The sequence below is a fragment of the Lasioglossum baleicum genome, chromosome 20, assembly GCF_051020765.1.
Source record: "Lasioglossum baleicum chromosome 20, iyLasBale1, whole genome shotgun sequence".
Taxonomy (NCBI): domain Eukaryota; kingdom Metazoa; phylum Arthropoda; class Insecta; order Hymenoptera; family Halictidae; genus Lasioglossum; species Lasioglossum baleicum.
This window is the reverse complement of record NC_134948.1, coordinates 5,886,794-5,905,555: the sequence shown is the minus strand read 5'-3', so window position 1 is coordinate 5,905,555 and position 18,762 is coordinate 5,886,794. Positions and strand designations below refer to the sequence as shown.

The window sequence follows — 18,762 nt, the reverse complement described above, 5'->3', positions numbered from 1 at the left end:
TTCGAACTTTTTTTTATTGCAATGTATAGCCAATCGAAAACTGATCGACTTTTGTTTAAAATATTTTTCGTCAGATTATCGCAAGCACTTGAAAGACTGTTTTTTAATTATTGAATAAATTGCTTCGAGTTTAACCTAATTTTCGTGGTTGCGGAGTCAACAATGTCGAGAGCATTCCAAGCTTGTCGGTCTAAAAGACATGGAGAGGTAAAATACATGTATCCAACCTAGCAATAGTTTAACACGAGTTTTATTAAGCCAATGGTGATGACTAATGATAGCGAAATAAATAAATCTCTAACGCAGGTTTACGTGTCGTCGTCCTGCAACATCAGAGGCAATAAATTAAATAAAGAGTTATTTAAGTAACATTGTATATATATCTATATATATATGTAGATTAATATAATTTAATCAATATATAATTTATAAATAAAATCATCTCATGAAATACTAAAAATAAGATTACAATGTGGCATGAATTAACCCGTAGTGTAGGACTATTACGTGCGTTGTACCGAAACAAAATTATTGGTGGCACGTTGTTGTTCTCGCAGAACTGCACCGTATTCCATTTCCATAGTTCGCGAAAATAGCGTTGAATGATTATGATCGTTAAAATGCTGACGACCTATAAACGGGTCGTAAGCGTTTCCTTTACTTACATATGAAAAGTTTACAATGCGAGATCAAATGTATAATTTCACATATTATAGATTGTAACGACTGTGGTATTAATCGGTATTGCGGTGTAGTCGATCGTCGATACGTTGCTAGTACCTTGATCGTGCTGCATTTTGCAGAATACGTATATACAGACACGGCACAGCTATAACGTAGTGCAATTAAGACGCTGTACACAAGATATTTACATTATAACGTCGAAACTCGTACGACCTTGCCATTTTCATCGTTATAATCTAAGCGGATCTAGTTCCGGTTTGAGCTTGGAGGCTGATTGCGATTAGATGTTATTGTAGAAAGTACGAAATACCAAGTGATTCTGGAACATTTGTACTAAACTGGGCTATATTCGTACCGTTTTCAGGGTGATTAAGATTATCTATGATAAACAGTTCGTCGCGCGGTGATCTTTCTCGGTGCGTCGATCACGCCGTGACCGTTTTGTTTCTTTCGATATGATGCTGGATACTTTGATCACCTCACAGTCCACCACCGGATCTTTCCACGCTGATCTGTTTCTTCAACATTTCTTGTTCGTGTTGCGCCTCCTCCATTTCCGCCATTCTCGCGAAACGCGAGTACGCTACATGTCCGGACTTGATGGCCGACATCATCTACAGGGATGAAACAACAGAGTTAAATACGTGAATCGTCCCAGTTTGATCGTATTACTCGAGCAAAACCAAACGAAACGGTTGCAAAAAAAGTCTGAAACAAGTTACGCCGCATTCTGGCACAAGAGCAGCATGATATTAAAACAACAAGAAAAAAATAATACAAGCAGCATAGTGTAAGTGTGATACACCACAATACAAGACGAAAGACAACGTTCCTTTGCTACTAAGATCACAAATGTAAGTTCGTATTGTAGTACGAATGGAAAAGGGTATACCAACGCTGTTCGTGCAAGTGAAAGACGAAAGTTGAGTTTGAAAGAGATTTGTTGTTACTAAAAACACGTATGTAGGTTTACGTGTTATCGTATCGTATAGAGCAAAGAGAGTATTATGTGTGAGTTTGGATATCCAACAGGTCTTGCGATTTTAACCTTTTGTATTTGGACGAAAGAGAAGGTCGTAATGTTATGCAACAAAAGAAATGTATGAAAGCAGCAGTGAAAATCTGCGTGCGAGCTTTCACAGACCTGAAGGTATTCGTCCAATTCGACTTGACCGTTCATATTAGTGTCGATTTCGCGTAGAATTTCATGAAGCTCTTCACCAGGTACTTCCTTGTCACCGAATAGCTGCGAATGGTAAAACGGTAAATATTAACATGGAGGTTCTATTTATTTACCTGCAAGTAGTCTTGTAGTTCCATTTGCCCATTGTAATTGAGATCAATTTCATTGAGCAAAGTGTGCATCTCATCTTCTGTTAGCTTAATGCCAAGTACCTGGACATTGACAATTACATGATATGCGACGAACCGGAAGAAGGAAAAGGTAAAGAAAAGTGTAGATAGATAGAAGAAAGAGAGGGAGAGAGAGAGAGAGAGAAATCGTTTATACGTACCTTGAGTCCTCGCCTGATGTCATTGATAGATACGTATCCCTTGTTGTCCTTGTCGATGATTCCGAAACGCTTGATGTACAGCTGTATCTCTTCTTTCGTCAGGTTAATAGGTATCTTGTCGCGAGAAGCACGGTTCACCATCGAACCCATTTCGTTGGCGAGGAAATCGCTAGCCATTTTGTGCTGCTTCTTCTTCTCTTCGTCGGACCAATGCAATTCTTCCGCCATGATATCTATGATACCTGGAAGGGCTTCTTGCGCCGCTTGAACGTTAAGGAAGGCTAATCTCAATCTTCGCGCGATCATGTCTATCGCTGTTCTAGCGTATTCACGACATCCGTATCGAATCTAAAAACCAATTGGTCGATCAATCTATGAAATAAAATCATTTGAAATAGCAGATTGCACGACGGTCTCACCTCGGCATCGATATACGGAAACTCAGGATGAATCTTTTTGCCAATGATCGGCCAACGTTTGCCAGTGAGAGAAGCCATCTTCGCTACGGCGAACGCTCGGTCCCCGTAACTTTTGGCCAAGTGTGTGGCAACTTCGCATTCCAGTCCGAAATCTTGCACCAATCTGATGTACATGGTCGGGCCCCAACCATGAGCGCCCTCCAGAAGAAGTTCTCTGGTCTGGCAAGGTCTTTCCGGTTTCAAGTCGCAAGCTGAAGAATTTGTACAGGGAATAGTAGATGTACATAGTAAACAGTAGTACATATTGGATTTTCAACTATTCGTCGCGCGATCTTTTTACCATTAACACTAACCGTATCGGCTACAAATTGTGTCCGATACACATTGTTTTATGAACATGACAAGACTGAACTTATTTAGATTCTTCACAATTTTTATAATAATAATTAATTAAAGAAATTTATTGAATAATTTCTGATTCGTTGTTCAAAGGTTAAACTTGTCTATGGGCTCAGGGAGTACCTTTGATGGCTTCGTCGATTGTTTCTTCGGCCATCGCTCTGTAAGTTGTCCATTTGCCTCCAGCTATCGTGATCAGTTTGCTGGGGCTAACGTGCACGATGTGGTTTCTAGCCAGCGATTGAGTGTTCGGCTTGTTCGGGTCGGAAACGAGCGGCCTGATGCCGCTCCACGCGGACAGCACGTCTCCTCGACGGACCTCAACGTCCGGGTTTAGGTAATTCTTGACCTCGTGAAGAATGAACATGATCTCGTCCTCGGTCGGTCGGGGATTATGCGTGATGTCGCAGGGCAAGTCGGTCGTTCCTGCGATCGTTTGCTTCTGCCAGGGTAGGAAGAAGATGACTCGGCCATCGCTGGTCGATGGATCCAGCAAACCCATCTGATCGGGACTGCATGGAATATGTTCTTCGTTAATTAGAGCCTGTTCGAAAGCTCGACAAGGTCTTAAGGGGGTAGACTCTTTTCCAGGATTGCAGCTTCATGCCTCCGAATAATGCAAATTACGTAAACGTAAAAATAGCACTTTCGAGGGCGACTGCGGCCTAGATTGATCATTTATTCAGCGCTTTTAACTACTGAAGAACCCCATTTTTGCATTATCGAGAAATGGGCACATCCCACACCCTTGCTGTCCTGGAAACGAGACTACCCCCTTAAACTAATTCACCTGTAGTAACCGGGAAGTACGATATGAACACCGGACGACGGGGCGCAGATAGTCTTCACGCTTTGGTCGTCCATTCTTCTAATGTAATCGGTGAACGGTCCGGTTGCGTTTATTATCGCTTTCGCTTTCACGTCCCATTCCTCTCCAGTAAGCTCGTCCCTGACACGAGCGCCTGTCAGTACTCGATTGCCATCCTTCAACAAGAATTTGTTCCGTAGAGATAAGAACATACTCTGCAAAGTTTATCTATACGAGTAGCAACCGCGGATTAACGAGTCGACGAATGTACCTTATCGATGCCTTTCGTGAGATTAACAACCGAAACGTGATTCACCACGGTTGCACCGTGTCGAGACGCGGTCAGAGCTACCGCTAAGTTCATCCGGGCGTCATCCTGCTGACCTGTATCCATCGAAAGAGATTAGGATGAATAATACACGCCGACGAATGCGACAGATAAGAAACACGTGACGTACCATCGTAGTAGACGATAGCCCCTGTGAGCTTATCACCCTTCAACATCGGAAACAGCTCCAACGCGTTCGACTTGCTGAGGAAGTACGACGACTTGACCGTTTTCGATCCAGCGACGATATCGTACATCTTTATGCCGAACCAGTAGTATGGAATTTGCCACCACCTGTTCAAACAGAGTCGGATAGCAGCGGACATTGCGGACGTCGAACTTTTACGCGATGCTCGACGTACGTGTAAACCGGTAACATGATGGGCAAAGGATGAGCCAGATGGGGCGCGTTGTTCAGCATGGAGGCCCGCTCCTGCAACGCCTCCCTGACCATCTTATACTGTTCCATGTCCAACTGCATGATGGCTTTTTGCAGATAACGTACTCCCCCGTGAATCAGCTTCGTACTTCTAGAAGATGTGCCGGATGCAAAATCATCCCCTTCTATCAGAGCCGTCTTAAGACCTGCGAGCAATATTTCGACACTTAGAATACTAAACTAACGCTGGGACACATTCTTGTCTCTCGTAGTGTGACTCTCGTCTCTACGGATAGTGTTACTTTTTTTCACATGCTGTCCTTATCAAATAAGTAAGTATAATGGTAATTCTTTCGTGTTTGGTCTCGTTTTAATCAGAAATATTTCGCCAACCCGTTGGTAATGGTTTCGCAACGAAATAGCTAAAAGTAATGAAATTTTATCATTGGATTGATATTGCTTCACCGATATCCGACCTCGGATCGTGTTACATTATATCGCGACCGCCCAAGGGGAACCCCCTTTTCTGAAATTTTTTTTTGAAATGCATGTACATACGCACTAGTTTCCGGGGCCATTCTAAACCCGGAGAAGTGTGGGACTTCCCGGTAACACAAGAACTAGGGATGTTGTGCCGACCGGGACTACTTCCCCTCTACTGGCACCTCCAGTGTCTGGCCAGACTGACCGGAATGCCCGAGAGCTGTACTTCGGCCAGTCCTAATGGCCTACGGGGGAACCCCCTAGCAGGGGAGATACAAAAGTAACACTATCCGTAGAGACGACTGTATACGAAGAGGAGGCAACAAGATACCTCGTGTACAAGCATCCAAAGCACATCCTGCGCCGGTTGCTCCTCCACCGACGATGAGGACGTCATACTCCCCATGAGTTTTCAGGGTCTTGACTTGATCCTCGCGGGTTGGCAGGGGCCTTTTCGCTGGCTTGGTTTTCGACTTTTCCGTGAACACCTATAAGAAGGAGAGCAGTGTTACGCACGCATGTATTGTAGCACCTACATAGGTACGCGTCGGTTGGGCTATTTTTAATCAACCCGAACCGGGGTAACTATTTTAGCATTCGCCAGTGAGTACGGTATTAGCTAGCCGATGGTTTGACACATTAGCCAACGTGTTAATAGGACACGAATCAACGTTAGATTCGATGGGATCGCATGACTCATAGCAATCGCAGTACCTGGCGATGCCGCGGGCCGTTTATCAGAGCGAAGGAATTGGTAACGATTTGCCGGCGTTCGACGTCTGAAAGATCGTTGTTAGCGCCTGCCAAGCAATCCGATTATATCGTAGCGGCACGCCGCCGCGCGGACTTCCCGCGGCAACCTTGGCCGAATCAATTTTAGTCGGCTAACTAATCGGATCAATTGCGTTCGCGGTTGGGCGAGATAAACTGATTTCTTAAACTCGATTAGACTTGGTCGACGCGCGTGCCCGGGGCCATGATAACAAAATTACTTAATTGGTTTTCTCTGTCCGCGGCCGGATGACTCCACGTACGCACAAGAGTACACCACGGTTTTTGTATCAACGGTTCGCATCGTGTTCGAAATAGTCTGCCCGGTCTGGCCTGGCACAGATTCTGTCTACTGTCTGCTAACAACGAAATTTTCGGCAGCCACGCGACCGCTGGCTGATCACGAAACACCGTGCTGTGCAACCTTGAATACGGCGAGCTAACCGCTTACGTCTGGATTTCGGATACGGTAAATGTACCTATTACCTCGGATGTACGTTTTCCTGCGGTTTTCTTTCCTGATGGGACTGAAATACGTAAAAAAATAAATATTTTGCTCTGAATAAAATTTGTACAATTCAATGAGAATGTATTATATTTTTATGATCTCAGGATTTGAAGAGACATTCTTTATAAGAGGTGACAACGTTCTTCATTTAAAACAGAGCTTCTAACTAAAGATAACAAATCTTATTCAAATATTTCTTAAATGAATATTACGGTGTTAAAATTAATACAAAGTTTATTCATTGAAAATGTAACACATAAGAAAAGAATTTGTTACTGTACTCAGGATTTATTTAAACGAATGCCTGGATACGTAGTTTGCTTCCGTACGCTCGTATATTTCGAATCTTCTAATCCGCAGTAATTGGTACATGGCTCTTTTCGGTCCGCAGTAATACATACAAAATGTTATCGATTTTATTTTTCAATATGTTCTTATGTTATATTAGATTTTACTGTTTCATGATAAATTAGGGATAATATGATATCGTAGTAACCGGTACAGTTACCCTATCATTGTCTGCGATCTCTTATCGATCCCCGTCGGCATGGTTGATACTTACGACATTGTCGGACTTGAGCATGTAGGAAGTGAGTGCACCGGCGCCTACGGCACTCGTCACCCCCACCAGCAGTTTCAACGATGCCATTCTAAGTCGCTTCTAGCCGCAACGACAATCTTCCAAGAAAGATCTGTAAGTAGACACGGTGGAATTAGTGGTATGTATAAGCATTTTCAAGAATCTGTTCAAAAATGGTGGCCGTCAGCATTTGAACATGCTTGTAACCTGCTTCGCAAAAATATTGCACAGTATTTAATCATACTGATATAATACAACACAAAGTGCTGCACGGTACGACAGTAAACAAGAGATGTATTTCGACAACGTTTCGACAATGAACCTGGTCTTCGCACGCTAAGTTATGCTTTTTAAAGAATAACTCCTTCGAAGGTCATTTGAAGGTCAACATATTAAACGCGATTGAATTTGTCGTTCAATTAGCTATAATGTTACGCTAATCAAAATGCGTCGTTCCATTTAGAAAAAAAAAAAACGGCGATAACCTTGACATATCGGAAAATATGACCTAGAGAAAAAATACTTCTCCGTCGCAACAATTGCCCCACCGAACCAAACATTTGCTTGTATCAGACAAACATGTTTGAAATTTGTGTTTTAAGTGTCAAGTTTCATACTTAACGACCTGATATTATTAAAAACAACGGAGATATTTTCGGTGTAAGTCTTAGGTTAGGTGTCTCGTTCTGTATATCCAAACCGATACTATTCGCACGAGAAGTACATGTAAAATATTGGCCTCATGGAATCGCCTGGTAGCCAACCCTAACCGCGGTGTACCATATCGTTTCGATCACCCCCGACTGTTCTTTCCCTGGTTACATCATTGTTACATCATGTACATTTAATGCGTCTCTGGAATTCTTTTAATACAATCTCTTATCGCTTTCCCACACTTTTATCTGCACCCCCCTCATCCTACATTACCAAATCATTCGGTATTTAACTTTTTTAATTAGTACTTAGAATCTGAAAATATCTCCTAAATATATATCTCCGAAATATCTCCTGAACTACTAACTTTTCGACATACATAGGTTAGTACTTTTTTATAACGAATGTCCAGCTGCATCGATTGATGTATTAAAAAATACCTCATTCCATTGAAAAAAATGAAGGTGACCTTCATATCTCTAAAGAAAAATTACATGAAAAAGAAATTTTGTTGGTATCTTATGAGCCCCATTTTACCATTCAACTTTGTCCTTCAGACATTTGACGTATCTTTACAAACAACAAAGATATTCAAGGTGGTCAAGTTAGCTGGGACACCCTGTATATTATAGTAAAAATCGCACAAAATATAAATAAATTTAATCGTGTTATTTTTATAATACCATGCACATTAGTCAGTTTGAATGGTCGGTAGGTTTACTATATCTAGCGGTTTTGACCATTAAAAAATTGCAACTTTGCATTATGGAGAAATGAGAAAGCGCAACCCGCACCCTTGTAATTCTAGAAACGAGTCTGCCCCCTTAAAAACGTCATGAACGAGGGGTACAGGCAAGTATGTAATGATATGCATAACTCGTTCTTAGCCGGCCAACAGGTTAATGAGTCACCCGGTCCGATATTTGGCAGTGTATCAACAGGTGCGATACGGGTCGGGAGGTAGTAGATGCGTGTGCGTATTCATGCGAAGCCGATACATGGAGCATCGAACGAGCCAGACATTCGGACGGTTCGTTGGCTCCCGCACGGTCCACGATTTAAAAGATCGATCGAGATTGGCCAAGTTCCGAACATTGCATCGAACAATTTCATCTGCAGCTGACCGCACGTGACAGTATTCATTTCCGTGGTCACGAGTCACGTCCACAATCATGTGGCAGCGTGACACATGCCGAAGTGTCGTATAATCATCGCGGAACTCACGAAGAAATCGCGTCGTTAGATGACGCAACGGATGGATCCCCACCGCATATCTCGCGTAATTACCGCGAGAGGGCAAATCGAAATAAAAATACCGTATAGATGTTTATAAAGACTGTAACTGTAATATATGTGTGTTTCATTTTATTACTCGTTCATTTTTAAATAACACATTTTGTCAATTATAATTTGGAGAAAGTGAGACTTTCATGTACATGTTGATAATATGAAATCTGTATTTACTTTCTAGCAACTTACTTTATTTAAAAAAAAAAAGAAAGAAAGCAAGAACAATATATATGTGATATTAAGTATAAAATATTTAAATGTGAAAAGATATACGTATTTTTGTATCACGGTGTTTTCGTTCTTTACAATTCTTTATGCAACGAGTTTGCACCGTTTCCTCATATGTTTATTAAATAATCCATAAACATATTTGTATATCTCGCTTTCATATCGCTATCCGCCATTTTGAATTATCTTGTGACGCGACTTATGGGCACCAGATAATCCGTTATCTTGGAACACTGCGTGCTATGCACAAGTGCTATAATTGTACAGGGTGATCCACGAATCGTGATCAGTATAGATTACTCTATTATTAGCAGTCCGATCGAAAATATTTTCATTAGACATAGCACGCTTTCGAGAGAGCTTCCACGTGATTATAGCAATTTTTTGTATGTTACCGTGCTTACCGAATTCATCCTGAAATCCTCTAACAGATAGGCGTAAACGAATTATAGCTGTATTTGCAAAAAATTGATAGTGAGCTTGAAAAATCATGAAAAAAAGAGTTGGCAAAAAATTTGGTATATTTGATTAAAAACACTTTCGATCGGATTGAGAATCACAATTCGTGGTTCACCCTTTATGATTTAAAAGGCCAATGTCTAACGAGTAGCCTCGCCGATGACGTCCCCTTAGCATAGAAAATTTTCCTTTTCCTCTCCAATGTCAATTAGAAAGAACCATCGATGTAATAAAAAGGGGATCTATATTATTGATAGATTAGAACAAACGGGATTTTCAAGATTACCGGTAAACTTCCTACATGTGGACCGTGATTTATCGTATCAATAAAAGCAGCAGACATCGCCGGAGCTATCGCATCATTCGTAAAAAGTCATACTCGATAAGTGTCTCGTACGCTTATCGCGTACATATATATACGTGTGCATGTATATCATGTATACGGAAACAGCAACGTGTGCTGTTCAATGAAATTCCGTAATTAGGAACCATCGAGTAACCACTCGATAGTGGTTGCGATTAGAAGTGGATTGCGTGCATTAGATTGCGTATATGATTTCTCGTAATCGTAGAGATAAAGCGCGTTACGCGTTATGTAGTTAGACAAACAGAACGACACACGGTCTGTGCATGACTGGAGGAAACCGAAAAAAATGCACGAACAATGTTATCTTACAAAAATTCTCGGTCCGTAAGGTTTAAGCGTGAACCGGTGAACCGTCTGGCGAGAAGGATTCCCAATCAAGGTCATTGTCTTTCCAATGAAGTATTTGACAAACTTTTTACCAGCCAGCTAATGAAAGAAAGTTATTTCGATATTGGTGAAGTAAAACCGAACTTTTCTATTCAAGCAATGAACTTTCATCGATAAAATATTTTCCATTTTATTCGATGATCTTTTGTCATCTCTCGGGTAGCTTCATAATTCCGCGCTCATAAATCTTCCGGTTCTTATCGGCAAAAAACTGATCCAAGCGCGATTTCAGGTTATCGTCATTAGTGAATATTTTACCATTCAAAGAGTTTTGTAAATTTCGAAATAAATGGTAATCTGATGGTGCAATGTCCGGGCTATATCTTTTATATGTTACCAGAGATATGTATAGCCTAGCGTTGTCATGGTGGAACATGTGAAAAATTATTGGAGATAGGATATAGCCCGGACATTGCACCATCGCATTACCATCTATTTCGAAGTTTACAAAACTCTTTGAATGGCAAGACATTCACAAATGATGATGACCTGAAATCACCTTTTGTCACGCCGACCGACTTAATCAGTTTTTCTTGTTCCACTGCAAAATGATCTATGTCACGCGATAAAACGAAACGTGTATCAGCCACCGTCTTACGAAACGTGTGCTGTAGGCGATTCGTTACGTTCCATCGGATGACAATACAATAATGTGATGCGGGAAATAATCCCATCCAATCAACAAATTTTCAGCTTCGTTTATCTGTCCCAATCTGAAAATCTTTCCGGATTTTCGAGAAAATTGAATTTCGAAGTGAGATCATCGTTGAATAAAAATGATACGCGGTGGAAAAGACAGGTTAGAACGTTCACGTAACCGTTCGTTAATCTGGAATCCTGTCGAACAAACAGTTCTTTTTAAAAAATCGTTAATTATCGATTTTCGAGGGAATTATCGGTCGAAATCATCGTCGAAGAAAAATGATACGCGGTGGAAAAGACGGGTTGGTACGTTCACGTAACCGTTCGTTAATCTGGAATCCTGTCGAACAAACAGTTCTTTTTAAAAAATCGTTAATTATCGATTTTCGAGGGAATTATCGGTCGAAATCATCGTCGAAGAAAAATGATACGCGGTGGAAAAGACGGGTTGGTACGTTCACGTAACCGTTCGTTAATCTGGAATCCTGTCGAACAAATAGTTCTTTTAAAAAAATCATTAATTATCGATTTTCGAGGAAATGTTATTTTGAAGTGAGGTCGCCGTTGTTATCGGTAGAAATCATCGTGGAAGAAAAATGATACCCGATAGAAAAGACCACGAAGCGTTGCGTGTGCGTACGCGCGATGTGGCGTGACGCTTGTGTATTTGGTCGGTGAGATTCACGCATTCGACGCAACCGTCGACTGTGTGTCGAAAAATAATTCACATGACACTGTTTCAAAGACCTTGACAGTCTCCGAAGCACGTGGGGGTTATATAAGCTGACGCGCTCGGGTAACCAGCCAGATCCAGTGTTCCTCATTTCCCTAGACATCTTTCTCTGAATACATATACATAATCACATCGTATATATACAGTACATATATATATATAAATAAGCAGAGAGAGAAGTCTGTTCGTCACGAGCAGACGATGTTTGACTTATTTGAAAAGACAATACATTCTACAATAAAATACTCGAAAAGAAGAAAAAAGAGAAACCGCCTACGACCGTGGACAATGATCAGAGACGCTGTATCTCTCAATCTTTATGCCTCTTCGTGCAAAAGTAACACCTTGAAATACGAACAATCCGTGATAATATACAAAGCCGTAAATATGTCGTAAGGCTGCGTTTGAAAATAGCCAGCCCGCGAATCCTGTGCCAAATGCCTTCGAATGTCGCTTGTATTGGTCATGTTCTCATTTCTCTATTATACATACGTACTCTAATAGGATCAAGAGAACTCGTAACACTCGTGAACACGGGAAATTTGGAATTTCTTGCAATGCGGTAGACGCGAGTCAACCACGAACAGACGGATAGTTATTTCTTCGGTGAATCGATCGACTTCGTTGGATTTGCCATTTCTACTGGCCAAAGTGATTTTTGGTTAGGTTATGAGAACGATAGCGGATCGAGCAACACGTAATTTCCCGCGGGCGTTAACTAAAACCGACAAGGTGTTAAATTACTAATCCGCAATAACGAGCCGTTGCGTCAACGGCGATTAACGCGGTTAACAATTAGAGCGACGTATTATTCTGCTAATGAACGTCTCGGTAATCCGTTGTATTATTAATGATGTGTCGAACACTCACTGAGAAAGTAATCGATGACGGCTACACTCCACTGTCAAGTTCTCGGAAAGCAGGTATCTGCTCAACTAGAAGTCAACGGTGTACATATTCGATGAGGATGCCGGCACACATTTCACTGATTCACGAGACCGAGCAGACGATAGTGAACGATCGGACAAGAGCTGTGAAGCGTGGCGACACTGTCGCAAACACAGATTAACCACTAGAGGGCTGCAAATTTTTATTCTCTCCCTGTGATCCTCGTGTTCCTCGCGGTGCGTTTAGAAGTATTCGATTATCCTGCAGAAGAGATATGCTTGTATAGCAGCATCGGTCAATTCAATTAGAAGACTTCAAAAGAAACGCTTCCCTTTCCTTTCGATAATTTCGTTTGAATTGACCGCCACGATCCTGGCAACGGTGACGCCATCCGTGGCAATACACTGAACTTAGTAAATTTCCCGTAACACCATCTACGGCGATACGCGGAACCTGGTGGAACACCCATACTTTATTGTAAAAGCTTTACGGCTAATTTGACCTATAAACAACCATATGTAAAGTTACATTAAATTATTTCGGATTTATTTCGACAATGCTGCGAACAGCCCCTTTCATTTATGCTGTTAAATGTTTATATTATTGGCTACGCCCTATCACAGACGACACAATCACGGTGATTTTTGACAGAGATTCGTGATTTTCGTGATTGTTTCTAATTGGTGGCGGAGAGCACAACTGTTTTTCGCGCGTATGTTTTATATGAAATATTCTATATTGCGAGTTACATCGCATTTTTATCAACTTCATTGGATTTGTAAGACGTTTCTCAAACTATCATTTGCGCTCCTTATAATTATTGTTAAGTAATACATTGGTATTTTGTAAATTTTTGTACATATATAGTCCACTACCACTCCAATGAAATCGAACAAAATTTTCTTGATTTTTAGAAGATTCTTCGAGTTGATTTTAGGATATGTTCTCACAGGAATTTCAAAATTGCCGCCTAGGGGCTACCTCCGCCCACCGTATTCACAGATTCGTATACACAGATCCTTCTACACTTTAATTTCTTGTAATTCTTGTAATTTCATACAACATCATTCAAACATGTTAGTTTTAAATTGTTTAACATTTTTATTAATTTGTTTTTATTGCTGTGACTTCTGCCTTTGGTATTTTCCCAAAAATTTGTCGCCCTGGGCTATAGACCCTCTATTCCGCTCCCCTAAATCCGCCACTGGACAGGAGCCAGGAGTTGAGCCCACCCCCAACTGAATGCAACCCGTCCACACTATCACGATATAGTGATTCGTATTTATAAAATCTATATTAAAAACGTACACGAGATATTATTTTCACGATATCGAATACACGAAATCAGATCAATATTTGCTAAGAAAAACATCTAGCTCGTAAAATCGACGCGACGCGATGCAATGAAAAAATGACGTAGCTAAAACTACCCCGACGGCACACCGGCTCGGTTTCAGCCTGGCCCCTGTGCACAAAAGGGCGCGTTTTCCGCCTGCCGAGGGCTCGAGCCCAGGGCCTGCCGGCCGGGCTAGGATTCAGCCGATTTGCAAGATTGCAAGGGTGCGGGATTCGCGTTCTCATTGCGTGATAATACAAACACGGGTTTTTTCAGTAGTCAAAAACGCCAAATAAAGGTCAATCTAGGCAGCAATCGCCCTCAAAGGTCTTATTTATTAACTTATTATACTTTTGTCGGTAACAAGGGAGACTGCTACGCATTTGCAAAGTACTGCCACATTGATGCGACCCGCCCTGTGTCGCGCATGCGCGAGAAAAGTTGGGCCCAATCGAAGCACTGATTGGCCACATTAGTGTGATACCGTGCTGCCCTCTCAAAAACAGGCTGAATCCCAGCCCGGCCGTCAGGCTCTGGGCTCGAGCCCCCGGCAGGTGAAAATCGCGCCCTTTTGTGCACAGGGGCCAGGCTAAATCGTCCTGATTTGGTCTCAACGCTGAGCCAAGCATTGCGTTAGCCCGTAACGTGTCGGGCTGGGGCTCGGCTAGCTGGGTCCGACGGTGGGCTCGGGCAGACTGTGCTGTCGGGGTATACTGACGGCCAGCGACTCGTGCGCCACTTTGGTGCATGTGCACGTTCATGTAGCTGCGTCCTATACAGGGTGAACCACAAATCGTGACCAATAGAGATTACTCTCTTACATATTATCAGAATATTATGTATTTAGCAGTCCGATCGAAAATGTTTTTATCACATATAGCATGGTTTCAAAAGAGCTTTCACGTGATTATAGCAAATTTTTTTATGTTGTGATTATTTAGACTGCGGATTTTATGCACTTGTGGCAAAAATGAACAGTAGAAACACAAAAGAATCGAAGAGTATCAAATGTATCAAGGGGAAGAGTAAATTTAATAAAAAATCCGCAGTCTAATCATAACATAAAAAAATTTTCTATAATCACGTGAAAGCTCTCTTGAAATCATGCTGTACCTGATAAAAACATTTTCGATTGGACTGCTAATTACAGAGTAATCTCTACTGGTCACGATTCGTGGTTCACCCTGTATATGTATATATACATATGTAGAGGAGCAAGTAGTATGTATATAGACGTTGCGAGTGGTTGCGAGTGCGATCGTGACAATAATTCCCCTCCAGGGAAGTGCGACCAGAGAGGGCCAAGGAAACAGCTGTTCTGCTGGATGGTTGCTTTGACAGGGAGGTCGAAGGATAAGCGAATGTTTTATCTACATTTCACGCTCTTAAATGATATCGCGAATATTCCGTGGCGAAAATGAGAATGTCGCAGTTAAGAGAAAACGGCAGATCGACACGCTGAAAATCTTTAACGACAAGTAAGACCATTATAACCAGCCACCGTGTAACCTCTCTACCGCTTTTAACCTTACTCCCGTTTGGCGAATCTGTCTTTTGTCTTTTCTTTTTTGCTTCTTCCAACATGATCGTCGCGTTCGATTTTTCTAAATGCATTTTCGAAATGCACGAACAATTTCTTCGCATAGGCAACCGAACGGTGCGCGAACAATGGACCACAGGTGAACGTAAATTGACGGGCAGCTTTTTATTTGCACGAAAATGAATGATATCATCGTTCATGGTACACGCCCGGCTCGTGCGAACGCGTTTCGCACACGTTTCGTGCGATTCCAATTACATATTATTCTTACAGATCCTTCGGTAGAACAATGCCCATGAAATATTGCTTTGTTCTCTCATTTTCGAATAAAATAATCGAATTTTACTACATTGTTTGCATTGTTTCAGTGTGGTAGAATTAAGAGAAGATGTCGAATACCAGGTACAATTCAATGCCGGGGAAAGGAGAATGGCTATTATGGTCTCTTTGTCACCGGAGTTTCCGTTGGAAAAACCAGTGCTTAGGGTCTCTCCGCCTGTGAGTCATCCTTGGTGCAATGAATACAGCGAAATTACAAGCGCGCCAGGGCTACTCAATGTAAGATCTCGTTCGACGTACCGATATTTCTATCTTTGGAAAGCCAGCAAAGTCTATAATGTTTCTGTGTAATAGTTTACAGTACACAGCGATCTTGGTCGAGTTGTTCAAGCGATTATCAGAGAGTTCAGTAAAAATCCTCCGCAATTACTGGAAGATGTATCTCCAGGATCTGTTAAGTCGCATAGCGGTAAGTTTTATAAAACGGTCGTAATAATTGGTGTTTAATCTCTACGATACTCGATCACAGATATACAAGGAAGAAATTCTCCGTCATATTCTCTGCCACACTACTCGGAAATCCCGCAGACATCGTTCAATTCTTACCATGCCACGCAGTACCCGCAGTTCTCGTCAGCCAGTACAAGTTCTTGTATTTTTAATTATAACCAAACAAATGCAGGCACACAGTACACCACAGACGGTTGCACAAAATTTGGTTCGCCATCGCAGCATTCGTACAATATGTCAAGCTCGAGGAACAGGTCGCTCCATGCTAGCGATCCGATAACAAGATACAACTCCAACCAGCAAAGAACGTACTTGAACTCCCATTACGCGAACGCGAACTATCATCAGCAATCGTTGTCGAATCAGCTGCAGGCGAAAGCTTCGCAGAGCGTTGCGTTTCCAGAACTGAACAACCTGAGTAACGAGGAATTGAAACGACTCAGCGAAGACGACGACAGGCTGGACGAATTCCTGGACAAATATTCCGAGCTGAAAGACGTTCACACGTCCATCGACGACGCGATAGATTGGGTCCAAAAAACTGCCGGCAAGTTCTCTGAATCCTCGCAAGGGTATACACTCTGTTGTTTTCTCGGACCTAAAACTTTTCGAAATGATTTTCACGTCGGACTCTCTCTATAAATGGAATAATGTATGTCTGATAAGTATTAAATATCAAATATTTGCTGATAATAGTCCGAGAAGACCCAGGACGCGGTGTGTCGTTGCAGGGATGAAACCTTTTACACTAGGGGCATTTAAAACCCGAAAAATTAAACATTTCTTCCGACCTAGAATATTTCCATTCCCTATGATTTTTCAAATTTTATGGATACGAAACTGGTATAATATCTCCTACAACACCTAAATGGTTAGTAATTGATTGGATACCGACACGTTCAATAATGTAAATATTTTGAATGATGGTACTGCAATTTTTACGCCTCAGAGTCACCATTCGAGTGCTAAGGGTTAAATCCTTATTGTGATAGGCGAATTGTTTGTTGGTTTAGGATTCGCTGACCTTCCCCAATTTGTTTTCCAGAGGCTAACATTGTCAAAGAACCGGAGCTTAGAGAATTGCAGTCTGACGTAGCGAAAAAAGTGCAGACGGTCGCTGCACTGAAGGCCCGATACGATCAGCTAATACGAAGATACAATAAACTGTCCGAGGTGTTCACTCCGGATCATATAAAGGAATGTCTGAGGAAGGCGGCCGACGAGAGCCACGAGGAGAGCGAGAGGATCGCCGAGGATTTTCTCAACAGGAAAATAGACGTAGAACGTTTTCTCGGCACGTACATCGAATGCCGGAAGTTGGGCCAAGCGAGGAGAACCAAGGAGGAAAAACTGGCGCATCAGTTGAACGAATTGAAACGGGCCGGCTACTAAAAGCATACAGCCGCGCTTATAATCCTCACTCTTTTTCTATCGAATCGAACAAACTGTGTAAATAACGCCTAGTTAAATTAAACGATTCTGTGAATTCGAATGGCATTCGTGTTTACCAGAAACAAAAAAAAAGAAATATAAGAAAAACAGGAAAAAAGATATTCTACCGTAATGGTAAAGGCACCTCGCTGGCAGAGAAACACTTTTCAACGTAACGCTACGTTACATCACACCGCTTGTTATACACACCGGAGCCGCATCGAAATTAGTTCGATACACCGTGTTCATCCATTCCGAACGAACGATCGGAAACGAATCGTATCCGCGAATTGGTTCGAAAGAATTTGTTGTGCGCGCCTGAACCGCCTGAACCATCGGAGTCCGCAGGGAAGGGAAGTTCGAGAAAGAGAGAGAGAGAGAGAAGCTAACGTGTGTATGTAATCGCCGAGATTGATTCGATTACAAATCTACTTAACCTTTTCGTGCAGAAGTGTTCGTTGAATGGATTTCGGCATGTTTCCTTTACTGTGTAAATTGAAAGGTGCACGCGCGTGCAGGAAAACGACGGATACGATTTATAATATTATAAAAACGGTATAATTTTTTCAAAGATTTTGCTATTTTGGTGATGTTACGAATAATACTTATCCTAAGGATGTTCCTAATACAACGTAAACGCAACGTAATCGAACAAGAGGAGAAACTGTATAGAAAAAAAGCGTGTAAAGTCTGAAGAATGTGGTGAAAATGCTTTCGTTGTTTTTTCTAAAGAAAAATTACAGTGTGTACGTATTGTAATCCTCTCGCTAGTTGGATCGTTTATGTCCTGTTAATTAAAAAGACACGACCCGTAGAACAGCAACGTTTCGCGTTGGCGGACACGGAGACGATCGCGTAGAAATCATAAGTTGTAAATAATTTAAGAACGGAAGAAAAAAAGAAGAAAATACCGAATTTTTAATAAAAGGAAAAAAAAGGAAGTATAAACCCGACCGTTGGTGTTCATCGATCGTTTTGATGGCGTTCGCCAAAAGGAGAACGCGCTCAAGCAGAAATGCAACCTACTATTTTTCTTTTATTTCCGTACAAATGCTTATACGCTTGGTCGCTAATATCTTCTGCTCGCGTATCTATTTTCTCGTATTAGAAAAATAACATCGACAGATGGAATGAGTTCCTCTTCT

At 41.7% G+C, this 18,762-nt stretch overlaps 2 protein-coding genes across 3 annotated transcripts; one reads left to right on the top strand and one right to left on the bottom strand.

Annotated features, from left to right (window-relative positions):
* Positions 1 to 232: 232 nt before the first annotated feature.
* Gpo1 (glycerophosphate oxidase 1) lies at positions 233 to 13,789 on the bottom strand. Of its 2 annotated transcripts, none has more exons than XM_076443852.1 (12): positions 12,504 to 13,789; positions 6,856 to 6,985; positions 5,346 to 5,502; positions 4,515 to 4,737; positions 4,283 to 4,446; positions 4,096 to 4,208; positions 3,807 to 4,000; positions 3,140 to 3,528; positions 2,618 to 2,868; positions 2,199 to 2,546; positions 1,981 to 2,079; positions 233 to 1,298 (listed from the first exon to the last, which is right to left on the bottom strand). In XM_076443852.1, the coding sequence occupies exons 2-12, from the start codon at positions 6,940 to 6,942 to the stop codon at positions 1,164 to 1,166; spliced, it is 2,160 nt and encodes a 719-aa protein (XP_076299967.1). In that variant the 5' UTR covers positions 6,943 to 6,985; positions 12,504 to 13,789; the 3' UTR covers positions 233 to 1,163. The 2 variants fall into 2 exon arrangements, with proteins under 2 accessions (XP_076299967.1, XP_076299966.1); XM_076443851.1 differs by lacking the exon at positions 1,981 to 2,079 and adding an exon at positions 1,829 to 1,930 and having other exon boundaries at positions 12,504 to 13,785.
* Positions 13,790 to 15,110: 1,321 nt separating this feature from the next.
* Positions 15,111 to 17,661, top strand: Vsp37a (Vacuolar protein sorting 37A). The gene is made up of 5 exons (XM_076443874.1): positions 15,111 to 15,335; positions 15,766 to 15,955; positions 16,031 to 16,145; positions 16,206 to 16,733; positions 17,232 to 17,661. Exons 1-5 carry the CDS (start codon positions 15,247 to 15,249, stop codon positions 17,576 to 17,578), a joined length of 1,269 nt encoding a protein of 422 aa, XP_076299989.1. The 5' UTR covers positions 15,111 to 15,246; the 3' UTR covers positions 17,579 to 17,661.
* The last annotated feature ends 1,101 nt before the right edge of the window (positions 17,662 to 18,762 follow it).